Source organism: Mobula hypostoma, chromosome 8 (assembly GCF_963921235.1).
Source record: "Mobula hypostoma chromosome 8, sMobHyp1.1, whole genome shotgun sequence".
NCBI lineage: Eukaryota > Metazoa > Chordata > Chondrichthyes > Myliobatiformes > Myliobatidae > Mobula > Mobula hypostoma.
The window spans coordinates 128647720-128671343 of NC_086104.1; the positions used below are offsets into that span (position 1 = coordinate 128647720).

The following is a 23624-nucleotide window of genomic DNA, read 5'->3' on the forward strand; positions in this document are numbered from 1 at the left end:
TGATCTTCTATTAGGGAATGAGATAAGATAGGTGACAGAAGTTCGTGTAGGGAAACACTTTGCATCTAGTGATCACATTGCCATTAGTTTCAAAGTAAATATGCAAAAAGATAGGTCTGGTCCGTGGGTTGAGATCCAAATTGGAGAAAGGCCAGTTTGATGGGATCAGAAATGATCTGGCAGTTATGGGTAGGGACAGTCTGTTTTCTGGAAAAGGTGTATTTGGTAAGTGAGAAGTCTTTAAAAGTAAAACTTTGGGAGTACAAAGTTAGTAGGTGCCTGCCAGAATAAAAGTTAAAGATAACAGATGCAGGAAACTTTGGTTTTCAAGAGATATTGAGGCCCTGGTTAAGGGGGGTGGGGGGGGGAATGCATAGCAGATCGGGACAAATGAGGTGCTTATGGAATGTAAGAAATGCAAAAGAACACGTAAGAAAGAAATCAGGAGGGCTAAAAGAAGATACGAGGTTGTCCAGCGGACAAGGTAAAGAAGAATCCTAAGGACTTCGACAAATATGTTAAGAGCAAAGGGATTGCAAGGGACAAAATTGGTCTTCTGGAAGATCACCATGTGTTGAAGCACAAGAAGATGGGGGAGATCTTAAATAAATTTTTTGCATGTGTATTTACTCAGGAGATGGACACGGGGTCTATAGAAGTGAGGTAATGCCACATCAACTTCATGAACCCTATACAGATTACAGAAGAGGAGGTGTTTGCTGTCCTGAGGCAAATTAGAGTCATAGAGAAGTACAGCACAGAAGCAGGCTCTTTGGGCCATCTAGTCCATGCCGAAAACGTTTTCCCATCGACCTGCACCGGGACCATGGCCCTCAATACCCCTACCATCCATGTACCTACCCAAACTTCTCTTAAACATTGAGATCGAGCTCACATGTGTGCTTGCAGCTCATTCTCAGTTGGTCCTACCGAAGTGGATACTCCAGGCCTGACAAAGTGTACACTCCAACCCTGCAAGTGCAAAAATTACAGAAGTTCCAGCAGAGATATTTAAATCATCCTTAGCAACAGGTGAGGTACAAGAGGACTGGAGGATAGCCAACAGTGTTCCACTGTTCAAAAAAAGGTGTAAAAATTAAGCAGGAAATTATACGCCTGACATCAGTAGTGGAAAAGTTTTTCGATGGTATTCTGAGGGACCAGGTATATAAGTATTTGGATAGACATAGACTGATTAAAGATGGTCAGCATGGCTTCATGCATGATATGTCATGTCTAACCAATCTTTGAGAGTTTTTTGAGGAAGTTACCAGGGAAGTGGATGGAGGCAAGGCAGTGGATGTTGTCTACATGGACATGTAAGGCAGTTGACAAAGTTGGTCAAGGAGGTTTAGTCACTTAGCATTCAAGGTGAAGTATTAAATTCATTGGCCTTGTGGGAGAAGCTTCTCTGACTGGAGGCCTATGACTAGTGGAGTGCTTCAGTGATCAGTGCTGAGCCCATTATTGTCTGCCATCTAAATCAACAGTCTGGATGATATGTGGTTAACTGGATCAGCAAATTTGTGGATGACACCAAGATTAGGGGGTGTAGTGGACAGTGAGGAAGGCTATCATGGCTTGCATAGATCTGGAACAGCTGGAAAAATGGCAGGTGGAATTTAATGCAGACAAATGTGAGGTGTTGCATTTCGGTAGGACCAACCAGGGTTGGTTTTACATAGTGAATGGTAGGGCACTGAGGAGTGGTAGATGAAAGGGATCTGGGAATACAGGTCCATAATTCAGTGTAAGTGGTATCTCAAGTGAATAGGGTCATAAGGAAAGCTTTTGGCACATTGGCCTTCATAAATCAGTGTATTGAATACAGGAGTTGGGATGTTATGCTGAAGTTGTATAAGACTTTGGTGAGGTCTAATTTGGAGTATAGTGTGCAGTGTTGGTCACCTACCTACAGGAAAAATGTAAGTAAGTTTGAAAGAGTCCAGAAAAACTTTACAAGGATGTTGCGGTGTCTGGAGGAGGACCTGAGGAGTTATACCTCTGGGACTACAACCAGAGGTTGTGGGTTAAGGGTGAAAGATGAAAAGTTTAAGGGGAAACTTCTTCACTCAGATGGTTGTGAGAATGTGGAATGAGCTTCCAGCACAGGTGGTGTGCATACAAGCTAGATTTCAACAATTAAGAGAAGTTTTGATAGGTACATGATTGGTAGGGGTATGGGAGGCTGGAGTCCTGGTGTAGGTTGATTGGATCAAGCAGTTGAAATAGTTTGTCATGAACTAAATGGGCCAAAGGGCTTGTTTCTGTGCATAGAGTCATAGAAAATTACTCTATGCCCTCAAAGAGAGTATGAGAGAGCCAATAAAAATTTTATATTTGCAATTTTTTTCTTTCTTTTGCCCAATTCTGTTTTTTTTTTCTCTGCAGACTGAGTGACCATGTAAGAGACCAGGTTAAACTTCCAATTTTGATATTCCCAGAAGGTAAGTGAAGGCTGTTAAAGTAGAATAAGAACAAACAGTCATTCCATGTAATTATAAACAACTTCTTATGTGCGTTATGGAGAACAAAATTTAATGAGATAGGAGGTGGAATATATTGAAATTAAGCCAATGAGTCAGTTGCTGAGGGTCCTGTTTAGCTGAGCTTTATGAGCTAGAAGTCCCTCAGGATTAATTTTTGTTCAGTGCTCGGACAGAGCTATCGAAACCTTAGGAACATAAGAAATAGGAGCAGGAGCAGGCTATAATGTCTCTAACCTACTCCATTAAACAATCAGATCATTGCTAATAAAATCTTGACTTCAATTCTGCTGTCCTGTCTCCTTCCCATAACCTTTGATACCAGTACAGTCAAAAAGTCTGCTCGGCCTTCAATATATACGGACTCAGCATCAATGACTCCTTGGGTTAGAGAATGCTAAAGATTTTGTACTCCTCTGAGACAATAAGGTCCTCCTCATCTTTCAGATGGGAGACCCCTAAAGTAAAATGCTGTCTTTTTCCTTGTTTCCCTTACGAAGGAGAATCATTCTGCGCTGTAATGCTCCATCGAAGTCTTGTGTTTCAGGAGGCCACATCTCATTTGTTTGGAGCTCCACCGGTCTCTGTGGATTAGATCTATCTCAGTCCTATTCAAAGAATTACTTTGTTGCCATTTTCTATCCTGCTCTCACCTTCTCAGGTGGGTAGAGTTGAGAAGCTGCATTGATAATAGACCCTAATGGGAGTTATGTACAGACCTCTGAATAGTGATCAGGATATGGGATACAAAATACACTAGGAGATAGAAAAGGCATGTAAGGCAATATTGCAGTGGTCTAGGGTAACTTCAGTCTGTAGGTAGACTGTGAAGATCAGTGGACCACAAAGAAAGGTATTTGTGGGTTTTTAGAGCAGCCTGCCCACTAGGAACAGGCAGTGTTTGGTGTTGTGTAACAAGCAGACTTGATCTGGGAGCTTAAGGTGAAGGAAATCTTTGGATTTGGTTTGAGAGAGAGACTGAAATCTGAAGTTACAGTATTACAGTTCAGCAAAGGTAAACTACAGAGATATGGAAAGGTTGGCCAGAGGATTCTAGAAGTGAAGAGGGTGGAGCAGCAATTCCTGGGAGTAATTCGGGAAACGCAGCAAAATTTCATCCCGAAGAAGCACACTAGGGTGAGGATATGGCAACTGTGGATGATGGGAAGTCAGGGACAACATAAAAGCAAAAGAGAAGGCATACAATATGGCATAGATTAGTGGGAAGTCTTTGACAGCCAACAGAGGACAGCTGGAAAGCCTATAAGGGAGAAAAAGATGAAATAGGGTGACCCATCCATTAATATAAAAGCAAGTTCCAGGAGTTTTTTTTTAAAGATACATAAAAAGTAAGCAAAAGCAGGGTTAGAATTAAGATAATTTCCTCACGTCCTGAGACATCACCATGTCCAAAGCATGGGCTTCATCCTTGCCTATGAAATATATATACATGTCAACTAGAGGTCTCTACTTCAGATATTCCTGTGGAACAAAGTGATCCATCTCATACAAGTATGATGCATAACTAGCTGTGCTACGTCCACTGTAATGTATTCAGATACTGTTTCTCAATAGGACGTGTAATTTTAATCATAATTTGGTCTAGTTAATAAGCTTGCTTTAAAGTAGCTGTATTGCACTCTAGATAGCAACTTAGAAGAAACATTTTAGGAATGAGACTTCCTGCATTCCTGTAATGCCAGATATGATTCTTTTGCCTCTTCTGTTTTCAAACTTGTGCTTTAGATTCCTCTGCTGGTGTTTCTTATAATTTCAACCCTTTTAAAATTTCCCACACATTCATTCAAGGACTCTTCATCTTGTATTCTTTATATTTTTTGCTTATTTATTTATTATTATTATCTCTCTTATATTTGCACAGTTTGTTGTTTGCCCCTCGCCCCCCCCCCCTCCTTTTTGGATGCGGTCTTTCATTGATTCTATTATGGTTCTTGGAATTATTGAGTATGCCCACAGGAAAATGTGTCTCAGAGTTGTATATGGTGACATATATGTAATTTGATTATAAATTTACTGTGAACATTTCCCCAAACTTTGCAAAATGATTATCTCTGCCTTCTGTTCAAAATGCATTTAGGTGAGGTGCAGCCACTCTGTACAGTTGCAAAAAAACAACTCTCAGCCTCTAAGTCAGGTTAGTTAGGGAGCGGCGGTGGACAGCAATCTTGAAATCTTGCCAAGGATGTTCGATTAGGTAAAGGTCAGGACTGACTGGGCCACACAAAGACATCAATTTTCTTCATTTGAAGCCACTCCGTGGTTGCTCTGGCAGTGTGCTTTGGGTCGTTGTCCTGCTGAAAGATGAATTCCCTTCCCAGTTTAAGTTTTTTGGCAGAGGCTAGCAGAATTTTATGCAGGATCTTTCTGTATTTAGCAGCACTCATCTCACATCAATCCTGACCAGATTTTCAGGCCCTGCTGTTGAAAAAGCATCCCTATAGCATAATGCTACCTCCATCATACTTGGTGTTACCTGACAGATGTGCAGTATTAGATTTATGTGACATATACCACTTAATGTTAAGGCCAAAAAGTTCCATTTTAGTCCTATCCAACTGCAAGACCTTCTTCCACATCTTTGCAGTATCTTCTAAGTGATGGTTTGCAAAGTCCTTATGGGCAATGATATGCTTTTTTTTAAAAGATTGCTGTGCACTGCAGCTTCATACTGGACTTATGTTCCTTGGCCCAGTGAGCACTTTCCTTGGGTTTAGCATAATGCCTGTTTTCTTCTCCAGTTTTATGAACAGACATTCCGAGATGGCTGTGACATCTGGCCCAGTGTCCATTTTGTAGTTCATTGTATTATTTTGCAACTGAACTGTGGTACACCAGCCTTGTCTATTTGAATCTAGAGCCCCAAGGAATGCTCTCTCTTTGTCTGAATCATGGTCTTCTTTGACCTCCTGAAGAACTCTTTTTGAGTGACACTGGCTTTTATAATGGCCAACTCTATCGCATTGGTGGCATTTCACTTCTTTTGCTGGACGGGGATCTTTGATGTGAAATGGACACTTGCCATATGGTAATGATTTGCATCCAACTGAAATCTCTGTGACAATTTGATGTCTAGTAGTCTGACAACAATCCTGTCTCTAATGAGCTCACCTCTCAGATTCAGACTTCAATCTGGCTCCTGTTTTATGGAATTGAACTTTGCCCTCTCATATATCATATTTTGGTTTCCTGTAGAATATTATTTGAATTTGTCCTGCACTGTTTTGCACTCCTTTTTCTGAGCATCTGTCAGTCCTAATCCACCCATGATGTCATCGCCATTGTCACCTGTGCAGTATAGAAACATAGAAAGCCTACAGCACAATATAGGCCCTTCAGCCCACAAAGTTGTGCCTAACATGTCCCTACCTTTGAAATTACTAGGCTTGCCCATAGCCCTCTATTTTTCTAAGCTCCATGTACCTACCCAAAACTCTCTTAAAGACCCTATTGTATCTGCCTCCGCCACCATTGCTGGCAGCCCATTCTATGCACCCACCACTTACCCCTAAAAAAACTTACCCCTGACATCTCTGTTTACTCTCCAGCACCTTAAACCTGTGTCCTCTTGTGGCAACTATTTCAGCCCTGGGAAAAAGCTTCTGACTATCCACACGATCAATGCCTCTCACTATCTTATACACCTCTATCAGGTCACCTCTCATCCTCTGTCGCTCCAAAGAGAAAAGGCCACATTCACTCAACCTGTTTTCAGAAGGCATGCTCCCCAATCCAGGCAACATCCTTGTAAATCTCCTCTGCACCCTTTCTATGGTTTCCACATCCTTCCTGTAGTGAGGCGACCAAGAACTGAGCACAGTACTCCAAGTGGGGTCTGACCAGGGTCCTATATAGCTGCAACATTACCTCTCAGCTCCTAAATTCAATTCGACGATTGATGAAGGCCAATTGCACCATATGCCTTCTTAACCACAGAGTCAACCTGCGCAGCTGCTTTGAGCGTCCTGTGGACTCGGATCCCAAGATCCCTCTGATCCTCCACACTGCTAAGAATCTTATATTCTGATAATATATTAGATACTATATTCTGCCATCATATTTGACTTACCAAAATGAACCATTTCACACTTACCTGGATTGAACTCCATCTGCCACTTCTTAGCCCAGTTTTACATCCTATCAATGTCCCGCTGTAACCTCTGACAGCCCTCCACACTATCCACAACACCTCCAACCTTTGTGTCATCAGCAAACTTACTAACCCATCCCTCCACTTCCTCATCCAGGTCATTTATAAAAATCACGAAGTGTAAGGGTCCCAGAACAGATCCCTGAGGCACACCACTGGTCACTGACCTCCTGTCTGTAACCACCCTTTGCCTTCTGTGGGCAAGCCAGTTCTGGATCCACAAAGCAATGTCCCCTTGGATTCCATGCCTCCTTACTTCCTCAATAAGCCTTGCATGGGGTACCTTATCAAATGCCTTGCTGAAATCCATATACACTACATCTACTCTCTTGCTTCATCAATGTGTTTAGTCACATCCTCAAAAAATTCAGTCAGGCTCGTAAGGCAGGATCTGCCCTTGACAAAGCCATGCTGACTATTCCTAATTATATTATGCCTCTCCAAATGTCCATAAGTCCTGCCTCAGGATCTTCTCCCATCAACTTACCAACCACTGAGGTAAGAGGCACTGGTCTATAGTTTACTGGGCTATCTCTACTCCCTTTCTTGAATCAAGGAACAACATCCGCAACCCTCCAATCCTCCGGAACCTCTCCCGTCCCCATTGATGATGCAAAGATCATCGCCAGAGGCTCAGCAATCTCCTCCCTCACCTCCCACAGTAGCCTTGGGTACATCTCATCCGGTCCCGGTGACTTACCCAACTTGATGCTTTCCAAAAGCTCCAGCACATCCTCTTTCTTAATGTCTACATGCTCAAGCTTTTCAGTCCACTGCAAGTCATCAATACAATCACCAAGATCCTTTTCCATAATGAATACTGAAGTAAAGTATTCATTAAGTACCTCTGCTATTTCCTCTGGTTCCATACACACTTTCCCAGTGTCACACTTGATAGGTCCTATTCTTTTATGTCTTATCCTCTTGCTCTTCACGTACTTGTAGAATGCCTTAGGATTTTCCTTAATCTTGCCTGCCAAGGCCTTCTCATGGCCCCTTCTGGCTCTCCTAATTTCCTTCTTAAACTGCTTCCTGTTAGCCTTATAATCTTCTAGATCTCTAACATTACCTAGCTCTCTGAACCCTTTGTATGCTTTTCTTTTCTTCTTGACTAGACTTATTACAGCCTTTGTACACCACAGTTCCTGTACCCTACCATAACTTCCCTGTCTCATTGGAACGTACCTATGCAGAACTCCACACAAATATCCCCTGAACATTTGCCACATTCCTTCCGTACTTTTCCCTGAGAACATCTGTTCCCAATTTAAGCTTCCAATTTCCTGCCTGATAGCCTCATAATTCCCCTTATTCCAATTAAACGCTTTTCTAACTTGTCTGTTCCTATCTCTCTCCAATGCTATTGTAAAGGAGATAGAATTATGATCACTATCTCCAAAATGCTCTCCCACTGAGAGATCTGACACCTGACCAGGTTCATTTCCCAATACCAAATCAAATACAGTCTCTCCTCTTGTAGGCTTATCTACATATTGTGTCAAGAAACCTTCCTGAACACACCCAACAAACTCCACCCCATCTAAACCCCTTGCTTTAGGCAGATGCCAATCGATATTTGGGAAATTAAAATCTCCCATCACGACAATTCTGTTATTATTACACCTTTCCAAGGTCTGCTTCCCTATTTGCTCCTCGATATCCCTGTTACTATTGGGTGGCCTATAAAAAACACCCAGTAAAGTTATTGACCCCTTCCTGTTCCTGACTTCCACCCACAGAGACTCCGTAGACAATCCCTCCATGACGTCCACCTTTTCTGCAGCTGTGACACTATCTCTGATCAACAGTGCCAGGCCCCCATCTGTTTTGCCTCCCTCCCTGTCCTTTCTGAAAAATCTAAAACCCGGCACTTGAAGTAACCATTCCTGTCCCTGAGCCATCCAAGTCTCTGTAATGGCCACCACATCATAGCTCCAAGTACTGATCCACATTCTAAGCTCATCCACTTTGTTCACAATATTCCTTGCGTTAAAATAGACACATCTCAAACCATCGGTCTGAGCGCGTCCCTCCGCTATCACCTGCCTATCCTCCCTCACACACTGTTTCCAAGCTTTCTCTATTTGTGAGCCAACCGCCTCTTCCCCAGTCTCTTCAGTTCGGTTCCCACCCCACAACAATTCTAGTTTAAACTCTCCCCAGCAGCCTTAGCAAACCTCCCCACCAGGATACTGAGATTCAAGTGCAATCTGTCCTTTTTGTACAGGTCACACCTGCCCCAAAAGAGGTCCCAATGATCCAGGAATCTGAATCCCTACCCCCTGCTCCAATCCCTCAGCCACGCATTTATCCTCCACCTCATTCTATTCCTCACTGTCACATGGCACAGGCAATAATCCCGAGGTTATTACCTTTGCGGTCCTGCTTCTCAACTTCCTTCCTAACTCCCTGTAGTCTGTTTTCAGGACCTCTTCCCTTTTCTTACCTATGTCATTGGTACCAATATGTACCATGACCTCTGGCTGTTCCCCCTCCCACTGCAGGATATCATGGATGCTATCTGAAACATCCCGGACCCTGGCACCTGGGAGGCAAACTACCATCCCAGTTTCTTTCCTGCGTCCACAGAATCGCCTGTCTGACCCCCTAACTATAGAGTTCCCTATCGCTACTGCCTTCCTCTTCCTTTCCCTACCCTTCTGAGCCACAGGGCCAGACTCTGTGCCAGAGGCACGGCCACTGTTGCTTCCCCCAGGTAAGCTGTATCCCCCAACAGTACTCAAACAGGAGTACTTATTGTTCAGGGGTACTCTCTATTACCTGACTCTTCCCCTTCCCTTTCCTGACTGTTACCCACTTGTCTGTCTCCCGTGGCCCCGGTGTGACCACCTGCCTATAACTCCTTTCTATCACCTCCTCACTCTCCCTGACCAGACAAAGGCCATCGAGCTGCAACTCCAGTTCCCTAAGGCAGTTCCTTAGGAGCTGCAGCTCGATACACCAGGTGTAGATATGGCTGTCCATATATCAGTGTATTTACTTGATGCTCTTCTGAATCCTGAGTGAGCTGTCTTGCAACCCTAAATCTCTCAGTGTTTGAGCCATCTCTGAAAGATCCATAGTTAGGAGAAATCAAATGTCTCAGAGGCTTTATTAGGAAAACAGATGTAGGTACTACAGGTATTTGCCCCATTTTCCTGTTTGTTTATTTCTTATTTATTTGAATTCCAAAAGTCTTCTCTGCTGTATCTGTGTCTCTGCGCTTCCCCAGGCTAATGGCCCACAGATTATTGCAACGTATCCACTTTTGGGTGTAGCTCGAAGGTGTTGTTTAGCAATCCTGGCCAGGTCTTAGCTCAACCTCAGAGTAACTAGCATAGGCAGTCCAGACTGACAAGTTCCTCCCACAGATATATGTGAACAAGAATAGACTTGCTGCATTCTTCCTTGTCGAGGGTCACCTTTGGTCTGTAGCCTGAATTCATCCACCATCAACCATGTCTGACATCATGTTGTGTTCGATATGAGGGAGAGTGCAGAGCACGCCAGCAGGCAGGATGTTCAACTGAACTTTATTGATAACTCTGCTTGTACAGTATGTGAACTCCTCCCATGTGTGAGTGGCATAAGAATACTGCTATTAACTACTACAACAGTAACTTCCTCAAAATTCTTTAAGGTTGTTTAGACATGACCTACCACGCACAAAGCCATACTGACTATCCTTAATCAGTCGTTGTCTATCCAAATAGTCATATATCCAGTCCCTTAGAATACCTTCCAATAACTTACCCACTGCTGATGTCAGGCTTGACGGCCTATAATTTCCTAGTTTATTTTTAGAGCCTTTGTTAAACAGTGGAACAACATTGGCTATCTTCCAATCCCCTGGCACCTCACCTGTCACTAAGGATGATTTAAATATCTCGACTAAGGCCCCAGGGGTTTTTGCACTTGTCTCCCGCAGGGTCCGAGGGAACACCTTGTCAGGCCCTGGTGATTTATTCACTCTAATTTGCCTCAAGACAGCAAACACCTCCTCCTCTGTAGTCTGTACAGAGTCCACGTTTTGCCTCACTTCTATAGACTGTGTCTGTCACCTGAGTAAATACAGATGCAAAAAATGTATTTAAGATCTTCCTCCATCTCTTTTGGCTCCATGCAGAGATTACCATTCTGGTGTTCCAGAGGACCAATTTTGTCCCTTGCAATCCTTTAGCTCTTGACATAGCTGTAGAATCCCTTAGGATTCTCCTTCACCTTGTCTGCTTAGTCTTGTCTGCTCATGTCTTTTTTTAGCCCTCCTGATTTCTTTCGTAAGTGTTCTCTTGCATTTCTTGTACTCCATTAGCACTTCATTTGTTCCTACCTGCCTATATCTGCAATGCACCTCCATTTTTTCTTAACCATGGTCTCAATAACTCTTGAAAACAAAGGCTTTCTACACTTGTTATCTTAACCTTTATCTTTATCTTCTGACAGGCACTTACAAGCTTTGTACTCTCAAAATTTCACTTAAGGCTTTTCATTTACCCAGTGCACCTTTGCCAGGAAACAGCCTGTCTCAATCCACACTTGCCAGATCCTTTTTGATACCATCAAAATTGGCTTTTCTCCAATTTAGGATCTCAACCCCCAGGCCTGATCTATCTTTTCACATATTTACTTTGAAACTAATGGCAATGTGATCATTAGATGCAAAGTGTTCCCCTACATGGACTACTGTCACCTATCCTGTCTCATTCCCTAACAGCAGATTAAGTATTGCATATTCTGTCATTAGGATTGATTAAGGAAACTTTCCTGAACGCATTTGACAAATTTTAGCCCATCTAGTCCTTTTACAGAACGGGGGTCCCAGACAATATGTGGAAAATTAAAATCACCTACTATTGCATCCTTATGTTTGTTGCAACAGTCTGCAATCTCTACAAATCTGTTTCTCTAAATATCTGGGACTGTTGGGTGTTCTGTAATATAGCACCATTAAAGCAGTTATATCTTTTTTTTATTACACAATTCCACCTATAATGCCTCACTAGACAAGTTGTCCAGTCTGTCCTGAAAGAGCACTGCTGTGAGATTTTTCTTGACTAGTAACACCACCCCCACCTCCTTTAATCCCTCCCTCTCTGTGGCGTCTAAAACAATGGAATCAGGAGTATTGAGCTGCCAATCCTACCCCTCCTGCAACCAGGCCTCACCAATATCTACAATATCATTATTTCAGGTGTTGATCCATGCCCTGAGCTCATCTGCCTTTCCTACGAAACTTCTTGCATTGAAATATACGCAGCTCAGGACATTAGTTGCCCCATGCTCAACCTTTTGATTCCTGACTTCATCTGAGGCCTTAACAACCATCTGTTCTGGCACTCTGGTTCCCATCTCCCTGCAATTCTAGTTTAAACAACCTCTCCTCCCCCGTGGAGAACTAGCAACTAGAACTTTTACCTCCTGATCTCATTGACCTAAATCTATATTAGTGGAACAATAGCTCGATGTTTGGAGAAGATGTGCTGTTTCGGAATTCTGTTGTCATTTTCTTTTCCATGTGCTCCCCCTTGATCCCATTTGATAAATAGATATGCAAAATCTTGCAGGATAATTCTTTTTCTCTGTGATCATACTGCAGATTTTCCTTTCCCTTTCCTTCCCTGCTATTTGAAAGTCCATAACAGAGTGTTGTCGCTTCTCATTCAAAGTAGGATGGTCATGGATTCAAATTGTACAATTCAGAGGATTTTCTGTGTTCTGTGGATCTGTTCCATCCGTGGAAGGCCTGAAGCAGAGTGGCATGGGCTGCCACTGCAGGCTATGTTTTATCTTTAAATAGTCTGACATCCGACTCTCCGTGTAGCTCAACCTCAAATGCAGCGAAACTAAAAAGGTGTCCTAAAGGATAAAATAAGAGATCTAGGAGGGTTCTGAAGGAGAATATTTTTCACCAGTGGTGGAGGCAGAGACTCTCCAATTTCAGATTTCAACTGGAAATTCCCCTTGAATTCTCCACACTATTTTCACTCCAACTTCTGCCTCTGTTGCTTGTAATCAAAGTGTAAACAATGGGTCCAGACTGTTGTGTATTTAATATTTCAGTAATGTTTCTATTACAGTATCAGAACCACTTCTGGCAGCCCCAGAGTCAACCCCCACGTCCACCATGAGGGAGGCCGGAGAACCTGAGATTGTTTCACAGCCATAAGTCTCACTTGCTAAGCAGGGTGACCTCTCCCACCCCACCCCCTTGTCAGGAAAGCTGTTATTACACAAGAGTAAGAAATCCTCCACAGTGATTAAATCTTTATGCCTGAATGGGACAATTTAAAAGTTATTATCAAACAACAGGAATTCTGCAGATGCTGGAAATTCAAGCAACATACATCAAAGTTGCTGGTGAACGCAGCAGGCCAAGCAGCATCTATAGGAAGAGGCGCAGTCGACGTTTCAGGCCGAGACCCTTCGTCAGGACTAACTGAAGGAAGAGTGAGTAAGGGATTTGAAAGCTGGAGGGGGAGGGGGAGATGCAAAATGATAGGAGAAGACAGGAGGGGGAGGGATAGAGCCGAGAGCTGGACAGGTGATAGGCAAAAGGGGATACGAGAGGATCATGGGACAGGAGGCCTAGGGAGAAAGACGGGGGGTGGGGGGTGACCCAGAGGATGGGCAAGAGGTATATTCAGAGGGACAGAGGGAGAAAAAGGAGAGTGAGAGAAAGAATGTGTGCATAAAAAGGAGTAACAGCTGGGGTACGAGGGGGAGGTGGGGCCTAGCGGAAGTTAGAGAAGTCAATGTTCATGCCATCAGGTTGGAGGCTACCCGGACGGAATATAAGGTGTTGTTCCTCCAACCTGAGTGTGGCTTCATCTTTACAGTAGAGGAGGCTGTGGATAGACATGTCAGAATGGGAATGGGATGTGGAATTAAAATGTGTGGCCACTGGGAGATCCTGCTTTCTCTGGCGGACAGAGCGTAGATGTTCAGCAAAGCGGTCTCCCAGTCTGCGTCGGGTCTCACCAATATATAAAAGGCCACATCGGGAGCACCGGACGCAGTATATCACCCCAGTCAACTCACAGGTGAAGTGATGCCTCACCTGGAAGGACTGTTTGGGGCCCTGAATGGTGGTAAGGGAGGAAGTGTAAGGGCATGTGTAGCACTTGTTCCGCTTACACGGATAAGTGCCAGGAGGGAGATCAGTGGGGAGGGATGGGGGGGACGAATGGACAAGGGAGTTGGCGCTGCTTCCTGCACGCATGCAGAACTCGTTGACTTTATTAACTTTGCCTCCAACTTTCACCCTGCCCTCAAGTTTACCTGGTCTATTTCCGACACCTCCCTCCCCTTTCTAGATCTTTCTGTCTCTGTCTCTGGAGACAGCTTATCCACTGATATCTACTATAAGCCTACTGACTCTCACAGCTATCTGGACTATTCCTCTTCTCACCCTGTCTCTTGCAAAAACGCCATCCCCTTCTCGCAATTCCTCTGTCTCCGCCGCATCTGCTCTCAGGATGAGGCTTTTCATTCTAGGACGAGGGAGATGTCTTCATTTTTTAAAGAAAGGGGCTTCCCTTCCTCCACTATCAACTCTGCTCTTAAACGCATCTCCTCCATTTCACGTACATCTGCTCTCACTCCATCCTCCCACCACCCCACTAGGAATAGGGTTCCCCTGGTCCTCACCTACCACCCCACCAGCCTCCGGGTCCAACATATTATTCTCCGTAACTTCCGCCACCTCCAACGGGATCCCACCACTAAGCACATCTTTCCCTCCCCCCCTCTCTCTGCATTCCGCAGGGATCGCTCCCTACACAACTCCCTTGTCCATTCGTCCCCCCCATCCCTCCCCACTGATCTCCCTCCTGGCACTTATCCGTGTAAGCGGAACAAGTGCTACACATGCCCTTACACTTCCTCCCTTACCACCATTCAGGGCCCCAAACAGTCCTTCCAGGTGAGGCATCACTTCACCTGTGAGTCGACTGGGGTGATATACTGCGTCCGGTGCTCCCGATGTGGCCTTTTATATATTGGTGAGACCCGACGCAGACTGGGAGACCGCTTTGCTGAACATCTACGCTCTGTCCGCCAAAGAAAGCAGGATCTCCCAGTGGCCACACATTTTAATTCCACATCCCATTCCCATTCTGACATGTCTATCCACGGCCTCCTCTACTGTAAAGATGAAGCCACACTCAGGTTGGAGGAACAACACCTTATATTCCGTCTGGGTAGCCTCCAACCTGATGGCATGAACATTGACTTCTCTAACTTCCGCTAGGCCCCACCTCCCCCTCGTACCCCAGCTGTTACTCCTTTTTATGCACACATTCTTTCTCTCACTCTCCTTTTTCTCCCTCTGTCCCTCTGAATATACCTCTTGCCCATCCTCTGGGTCACCCCCCCCCCCGTCTTTCTCCCTAGGCCTCCTGTCCCATGATCCTCTCGTATCCCCTTTTGCCTATCACCTGTCCAGCTCTCGGCTCTATCCCTCCCCCTCCTGTCTTCTCCTATCATTTTGCATCTCCCCCTCCCCCTCCAGCTTTCAAATCCCTTACTCACTCTTCCTTCAGTTAGTCCTGACGAAGGGTCTCGGCCTGAAACGTCGACTGCGCCTCTTCCTATAGATGCTGCTTGGCCTGCTGCGTTCACCAGCAACTTTGATGTATGTTGCTTAAAAGTTATTATATTGTATATATTCAGTATTTACAGTATTGTGCAAAAGTCTTCACACTATATATAGCTAGGGTGCCAAAGAATTTTGTAGAAATTTTATGTATTGCACTGTATGGTTGCCGAGGAAAACAGACTTTCATGACAATATGTGAGCGATAAACCTAATTCTGATTTGGGTCTCTATTGTGGACTGAGAGTGGGAAGGGTGCAGAGAGAGGGGAATCATGGTTGAGAAAGGGGAAACGAGAGCAGAGCAGAGGAAGCAGGAAGCAACAGAGAGACATTCTGTAATGATCAATGAACTAATTGTTTGGAATCAAATGACTCTGTCCTGTGTCTCAGGGCCGGGTGTGTTTGCACTCATGCCACCCTCCACCCCTAGTACTCCTTTGCCACCTGTCTCACACCCCTCCTGCAGTGCTCTACCTGAGTCATTCCCAACATCCTTCGCTCCCACCAGATTTACAAACTCCTTCTCTGCTCCATGTTGACAAATATAGTACTGTGCAAAAATCTTCGGTGCCCTACCTATATATCTGTACGTAAGAATTTTGCTTACAGTGCTGTATATATGTATACAAGTTGAGATGCATTCTATATTGAGTTGGAGCTTGTAGCTAAGCAGAGAGGGGTGCGGTTTAATTAGTTGTGGATTATATGTAAAAGTACATGAATGGCATACATCATCATACCACCACATCGTAAGTGCGCGGCTTGCTAAAGTAAAAATTAAATATATAGTTATTTTCAGCTCCTTTCGGTTAGTTTTATGTCTTAGAGTTGCAAAACATAACATAAACCATGTCTGTATTATTTGGAAAAATCCTACTTGAGCACACTCCCCAATACTTTTACCATACTTAATGAGGGTCATCGAGTAACCATAGAGGCCAGGACTGAAAAGTAAAATTTCTCTTCCATTTCTAATGTCTTCAATTCAGCAATGGTCTTGTTAATTCTCCTGTCCTTTCCTGTTCAAAAGCAGAGTGGGCGGGGGAGGAATAATAATCTTGAGAAATATTGCAAGATGTCCTGCTTCCAAACTTCCTTAATTTTTTAAATTTGTTGTTCAATACTTCAAAACTGTCTGTTATTACATCCTTGAGCCCCTCATCAACCTGTGACTGCTTTCTGTCACACATTCTTCTCAATTCAGTCTGATCTGTTCAGAGATGAAAGAACATCCAGGACAGACAATCTGAAATGCAAAAGATCATCCTGAAATTTAACAGTTCAAAAGTTAAAAGTTCAAAGTAAATTTATTTTCAAAGTACATGAATGTCACCATTTGCAACCTTGTGATTCATTTTCTTGCAGAGTTACCCAATGAATCCATGATAGAGTAACCATAATAGAACCAATGAAAGACCGTGCCAACTTTGGCATTCAGTCACTTTGCAAAAGACAACAACCTGTGCAAATAGAAAAAGAAAGAAATAATTATAATAAATAAATAAGCAATAAATATCAAGAAACTGAGATGGAGAGTCTTTGAAAGTAACTCCATAGTTGTGGGAACATTTCAGTGATGAAGTTAAGCTGAGTGAAGAGCCTGTTGGCTGAGGGGTATTAACTATTCTTGAACCTGGTAATGTGTGTCCTCAGGGACCTGTACCACCTTTCTGATAGCAGCAGTGAGAAGAGAGCCTGACCTGGGTGGTGGAGGTCCCGGGTGATGGAGGTCCCGGGTGATGGATGCTGCTTTCCTGCGACAATGCTTCATGTAGATGTGCTCAAAGGTGGGGAGGGCTTTACCTGTGATGTACTGGGCCATGTCCACTAATTTTTGTAGGATTTTCCGTTCAAGGCCGTTGGTGTTTTCATACCAGGCTGTGATGCAGCCAGTCAATATACTACCCACCACACATCTATAGAAGTTTGTCAGAGTTTTAGATATCACGCTGAATCTCCGCAAACAACTAAGGAAGCTGCCATGCTTTCTTCTTAGGTGCACTTGCGTGTTGGGCCCAGGACAGGTCCTCCGAATTGATAACACTGAAGAATTTAAAGTCTCCACCTCTGATCCTTCAGGCTCATGGACCTCTGGTTTTCTCTTCCTAATCAGCTCCTTGGTTTTGCTGACATTGAGAAGAGGTTGTTTTTGTGGTACCACTCAGCCAGATTTTCAATCTCCCTCCTATATTCTGATACGTCACCATGTTTAATTCGGTCTACAATAAACAATGAAGAGACGTGTAAAGGTGGGGCTGAGCCACGCTGGTGTGATGCAAAGTTGGAGCGTGGCATGGCTGAGACGGTGTCAGGGCCAGAGATGGAGTTGGAGTGAGTGAATCGGAGAGGAGTTTCAGAGTCCATCCACCTAAACTGGGAGCAAGGTTGAATTGATCTAAGTGCTGAGCCGATTTGGAAAAGTCGAGAATAGCCTTGGGCTGGACGGCAGGGTGCAGGCCTTGAGCATATCGCTACAGCAAGACCAGGACCTAGGTCCTAGTGCAGGGATGACCCACTGTGTGGATGATATAAACGCTGGCCCAGGTATTCTGCAAAGACAGCGTGTCAGAACCGGAGGTGAGGGTTAGGGTGATCCTGTTTGTTCTTCTGTGACATTTATATCACTCTCCACAACACTGAGGTTGAAAGACTGCTCCAGTTGCTTGGTGCTCTGCGGCGATTTGCCCTGCTGTATGATGAACCGAGACTGAGATTATGGGCCTACTCCAGCGGCTCCGGGCTCCAGGTCTATGGACTCAACTTGATTCGGAGTGCTGTTGCTTGCTTTTATTGTTTGCATGATTTGTGTTTTTTCCCCCTCTTTCTCTGTGCATTGGGTGTTGATCTTTTTTTAAAATTGGGTTCTTTCAGGTTTCTTGCTTTGTGGCTGCCTGTAAGCAGATGAATCTCAAGGTATTTTGAATCCTTTGAACAAAACTAAATATGGCATTGAAGCTGTGCTTAGTTTCGCAGTTATAAGTGTAAAGCATGAAGAGCTGTGCTGATGGCGATTGTGGAGGTGATGTTGTTGCCAATCCGAACTGACTAGGGTCTGTGAGTGAGGAAATCGAGGATCCAATTGCACAAAGAGGTATTGAGGCCAAGGTCTTGAAGCTTATTGATTAGTTTTGAGGGGGTGATGGTATTGAATGCCGAGCGATAGTCAATAAAGAGCATCTTGATGTGTGCATCTTTGCTGTCCAGATGTTTCAGGGTTTAGAGAAGAACCAATGAGATGGTATCTGCTGTGGACCTGTTGCACTGGTAGACCAATTAAAGCAGATTTAAATTGCTTCTCAGGCAGAAGTTCATCAACAATCTCTTTAAATACTTCCATCACTCTTGATAGAAGTGTTACTGGATGATAGTCATTAAGGCAGCTTACCACGTTCTCTTAGGCACCAGTAAAAGTGAAGTCTGCTTGAAGCAGGAGGGTACCTCAGCCTGCCAAAGCAAGAGGTTAAAGATCTTAGTGAACACTCCAGCCAGTTGAGTAGCACAGGTCTTTAGTACTTGGCCAGGTACCTCATCCAGGCTGGATGCTTTTCATAGGTTCACCCTCCTGAAGGCTGCTCACACGTCGGCCTCAGGGACTAAAATCACAGGATCATCAGGGGTTGTGGGAGTTTGTGATGGTTCCTCCATGTTTTGACCATCAAAGTGAGCATAGAAGGTATTGAGTTCATCTGGAAGCGAAGCCCTGCCACAACTGTCGAGCATCCTTCGTTGATTCAAGTTTAGTCTGGAATTGCCACTTCATCGGTGAGATGGCTTTCTGGATATCATACTTGGACATCATGGTCACCAGACTTTAATGCCTCTGATCTGACCCTTAGCAGATTGTAGGTTTCTTGGTTCAACCAGGGCTTCTGGTTGGGGAAGACTGATGATTTTGTGGGGACACACTCATCTACAATTGTTTTAATAAAGTCTGTGACAACTATGGTGTATTCATTTGGATCCATAGATGAGTCCTTGAACACAGACTTGAAGCAATCCCATAGCCACTCTTCTGCCTACTGGAACCACTTCTTTGTTTTCCTAATCTCTGGAGCTTTGCTCTTTAGCCTCTGCCTGTATGCAGGTAGGAGAAAGACAACCAGGTGATCAGATTTACCAAAACGTCGTCTGGGCATGGAACAGTATACATTCCTTATCTTAGTATAACAGTGGTCTAATGTGTTGAGACCTCTGGTGCTACAGGTTTTGTGTGCATGGTAAATGGTAATTGGTAACAAGCTTGGTTGAAGTCCCCAACTATGATAAGAAATGCATTGGAATGGACTGTTTCTTGTTTGGAGACAGCATCATGCATATCTCAAGCCTTGATTATAGTCAGCCACTCACTGCTGAACTGCAGATCTGCTAATAATCACTTCTCCTCCCCCAGTACCACTTCTTATCCAAAGGACCTGTTCTTTTTGTATGGATCCTGACTGGACTCATTTGAATCTCTACCAAAGAGGACAGTAAAGGCTCAGTTGCTGACCAAAGAGGACAGTAAACGCTCAGTTGTTCAAACCAAATCAGCAGAATTGTAGATAGGAATAGGAATGCTGATGCTAAATTAGCAAATTTCACGACATATGCCAGTGATATTAAACCTGATTCTGATCAAGGGGAACAAAATTACTTCAAGAAAGTAGAGTTGAGGTAATTGTTGCCCAATTGATCTGATTGAATGGCAGGACAGGAACAGAGGGCCCAATGGCCTCCAATTGTTTATTTTCTTTTTTTGATTTGTCAAAATATCATCCTGGAAAAGAGGTCTTGTGGACCATCAAAACATGTTCACCTAATATGATGTCATTCACCATGCACTGTGTGTTTTGAAAACCATTGCACCTGAGCCACCAACCTGTTTAGTTAGGGTTGATGCCATTTTCCATTGGATTTATGATAACAGCTTCAAATCAGCAGTTATGGATGTAACACAAAATGTGTCAAGATTGTTATGAACTGAAACATATTTTAAAAAGATACAAGAATGATTCAATTATATCTTCTGTGTAAAGCAGTGAAGAAAACAAAATATGGGGTTTTTCAAGTAATTGTGAGATATGATAATGAAAAATAAGTGTGTTGAGCAAACTATCACCTCCAGTTTTGCCCTATGGGAATCCAATCTTGCAACATTCTAGCCTTACACTGTTCCTCTCCACAGGAACTTGTATCAACAATACCTCTGTTATGATGTTCAAGAAGGGCAGTTTTGAAATTGGAGCTACTGTCTACCCTGTTGCTATCAAGGTAAGGCAACAAAGTTCATGTAACTGGGCACATGACAAGACCCCATGACTCCCTCATAGTTCAAATATCTGTCAGTTCTGAGTATATTCAATGACTGCATCTCAGAAATTCCATGAAATGGAGAATTTCAAAGATTCAGTCCTCTAAAAAGATTATTTCTCATCTCATCAAAGATGATTCCTGATTCTGAAGCTATGCTATCTAGTTCTAGATATCCCCATTTGTGGGAAACATACTTTCGCTATCCACCCTGTCAGACCCAGTCAGAACCTTTATATAAATCACCTCTCATTCTCTGCTGCTTTAAGTGTAGCCCACCAACCCATGCTCAGCCCAGGGACAGTACAGTGGCAGAGCTAGGAGAGCTTACTGACTTGCAGTGCCAGAGACCCAGGTTCAGTCCTGACCTAGAGTACTGTCCGTGTTCTCTCTGTGACTATATGGGTTTCCTGTGTGCTGTGGTTTCCTCCCACATACCAAGGACATGGGTTGGTTGGTTAATTGGCTACTGTAAATTGCCCCAGATAATCTGCAGAGGCTGGATAGGCTGTGTGGAGCCTGACAGGGGTATTCAAAGGCAGAAAGGTATACAAATAAAAAGAAGGGATTAATGTTAAAAAGAGGGTGCTTGATGATTAATGCAGACTTGATGGACCAAAGAGCATGTTTCTGTGCCACATTTATGAATCCATAACTTATTTTTTATGCAACATCCCTTCAACCCAGGAGTCAATCTTGTCAATTTCCACTGCACTGTTTCCTATGCATGTGTATCTTTCCTTAAATATGGGGACCAAAACTATGCAGTAACAGTATCAAATGATTCTATTTTCTTCTGCAAATTGATGTCAGAAGGGACTCCCAGTCCAATCCATCCAAATGGACTTTGATTAAGTTATAGCTTCAAAGATGAAAGGATAGGTATTAAATTTATTAGCCAGGCTGTTGCTGGTGCTTTGATGTGCTGCCTTTTTCCATCCTTGTGTTATGCTTTTCTTGCCAGTATGATCCTCTGTTTGGAGAAGCCTTCTGGAATAGCAGCAAGTATGGAATGGTGAACTACCTGCTGAGGATGATGACGAGCTGGGCAATTGTATGCAGTGTCTGGTATCTGCCGCCAATGACGCGTGAGGTAACATCTTGTTTCACATGAAGGAGAGAATGATGTCTTTTGGGAATATTGTTTTTCCACTTGCTGATGTTTTATTGTTTTAGATTTTTCTTTGCTCTCCTCCCCTAAAAGTGCTAAGTATGGGTTTATAAGGTTAAAAGGAGTCTGCTCTTCATGTGCTAAGGATAGTCAGTGTTAACAGACAGCTTAATCAGTGTGTTCTTGCTTTCTATATGTCTGACTGCCTTAATCTTAATTTGTTGCATGAATTTGTCTGAGGCACTGCAAACCTCATTAGGCCTCCTAATTCGTTCTGATTACGAATTTAAAAAAATGTACAGGAATATGTTAGACTTAAAACCGATTAAATAGCCAGCCCGTGGGGTAGTGGCATCCGCACCGGACCTTGAGGTGAGTGGTCCTGGTTCAAATCTGGCTGGCTCCTTGCATGCATTCCATCCATGCTGGGTTGAGAGTTGAGCTAACAACTCGGCCTCATAAAGAACAGACAAATGCTAAAGAAGTGGTAAGAAATGCCACCTGATGCACAAGGCACAGAAAGGAACAAGAACAAAACAGGTTAGAGGAGTAGAGGAAAAAGACAGGATAGCATTTTTTCTTCAGAAAATTGCTAGTTAAACCCCTTTACCAGAGACCAATTGTATCCCAGTTTTCTATTTCTCTGCAGTTTTCACATTTGTGCAAGTTTAAACTTACTTGCTAATTAATCTTTCATCTGTGTTATTGCACTGTTCAACACTTTTATTGATGTTACATTATTCACTTGTAAGGATGGGTATTTCGGTTTCATATGTTTGTTCAGTGTCTAGAAGGACAGTTCTGTCTTCTGGTTTACACCTGCACTACAATTATCATTCAACAGCACCTCCACCACCATTATCAACACTTGTGCTCCGCAAGACTGTTCTCAGCCTCCTACTCTGCTCCTATACACGCATAGCTGGTTTGGCTCTAACTCCATGTACAAGTTTGCAGATGACACTACTATAGTGGGGCAATTTTCAAATAACAATGCATCTGAGTACAGGAAGGAGGTAGAGAGCTTAGTAACATAATATGATCACAACATTTTACTAAATGTCAGCAAAACAAAAGAGCTGGTCGTTAATTTCAGGAAGGGGTGTGGTGCACATGTTCCTGTCTACATCAATAGAGCTTCAAGTTCTGAGGAGTGTACATCAGTAAATAGCCTGCCCTGGTCAAACCACATTGACGCCATGGCCTAGAACGTTTACCAGTGTCTCTACTTCTTCAGGAGGCTATGAACCTCTCCAACCTTTACCTGTGCTCCTAAGAAAGTATGCTATCTGGATGCATACTAGCAACACACAAAAAATGCAGGCCAGGTAGCATCTATAACAAGAGGTACAGTCAGAAGTTTCAAGCCGAGACCCTTCGTCAGGACTAACTGAAAGAAGAGATAGTAAGAGATTTGAAAGTGGGAGGGGGAGATCTGAAATGATAGGAGAAGACAGGAGGGGGAGGGATGGAGCTAAGAGCTGGAAAGTTGATTGGCAAAAGGGATATGAGGCTGGAGAAGGGAGAGGATCATGGGATGGGAGGCCTAGGGAGAAAAAAAGGAGGGGGGAAGCCCAGAGGATGGGCAAGGAGTATAGTGAGAGGGACAGAGGGAGAAAAACGAGAGAGAGAGAGAGAAAAAATAAAAATAATTAATAATAATAAATAAATAACGGATGGGGTACGAAGGGGAGGTGGGGGCATTAACGGAAGTTAGAGAAGTCAACATTCATGCCATCAAGTTGGAGGCTACCCAGAGGGAATATAAGGTGTTGCTCCTCCAACCTGAGTGTGGCTTCGTCTTGACAGTAGAGGAGGCCGTGGATAGACATATCAGAATGGGAATGGGACGTGGAATTAAAATGTGTGGCCACTGGGAGATCCTGCTTTCTCTGGCGGACAGAGCGTAGGTGTTCAGCGAAACAGTCTCCCAGTCTGCATCGGGTCTCGCCAATATATAGAAGGCCGCATCGGG

General features: G+C 43.7%; 1 protein-coding gene across 1 annotated transcript in view; it reads left to right on the forward strand.

The window, feature by feature from the left end:
* The window catches only part of gpat4 (glycerol-3-phosphate acyltransferase 4), a 110777-nt gene that overhangs the window by 57403 nt on the left and 29750 nt on the right, over nucleotides 1-23624 (forward strand). The window contains exons 8-10 of the mRNA XM_063056809.1: nucleotides 2392-2447; nucleotides 20414-20499; nucleotides 21503-21631. Coding sequence (XP_062912879.1) covers nucleotides 2392-2447; nucleotides 20414-20499; nucleotides 21503-21631 — 271 coding nt within the window. The remainder of the gene's footprint in view (nucleotides 1-2391; nucleotides 2448-20413; nucleotides 20500-21502; nucleotides 21632-23624) is intronic.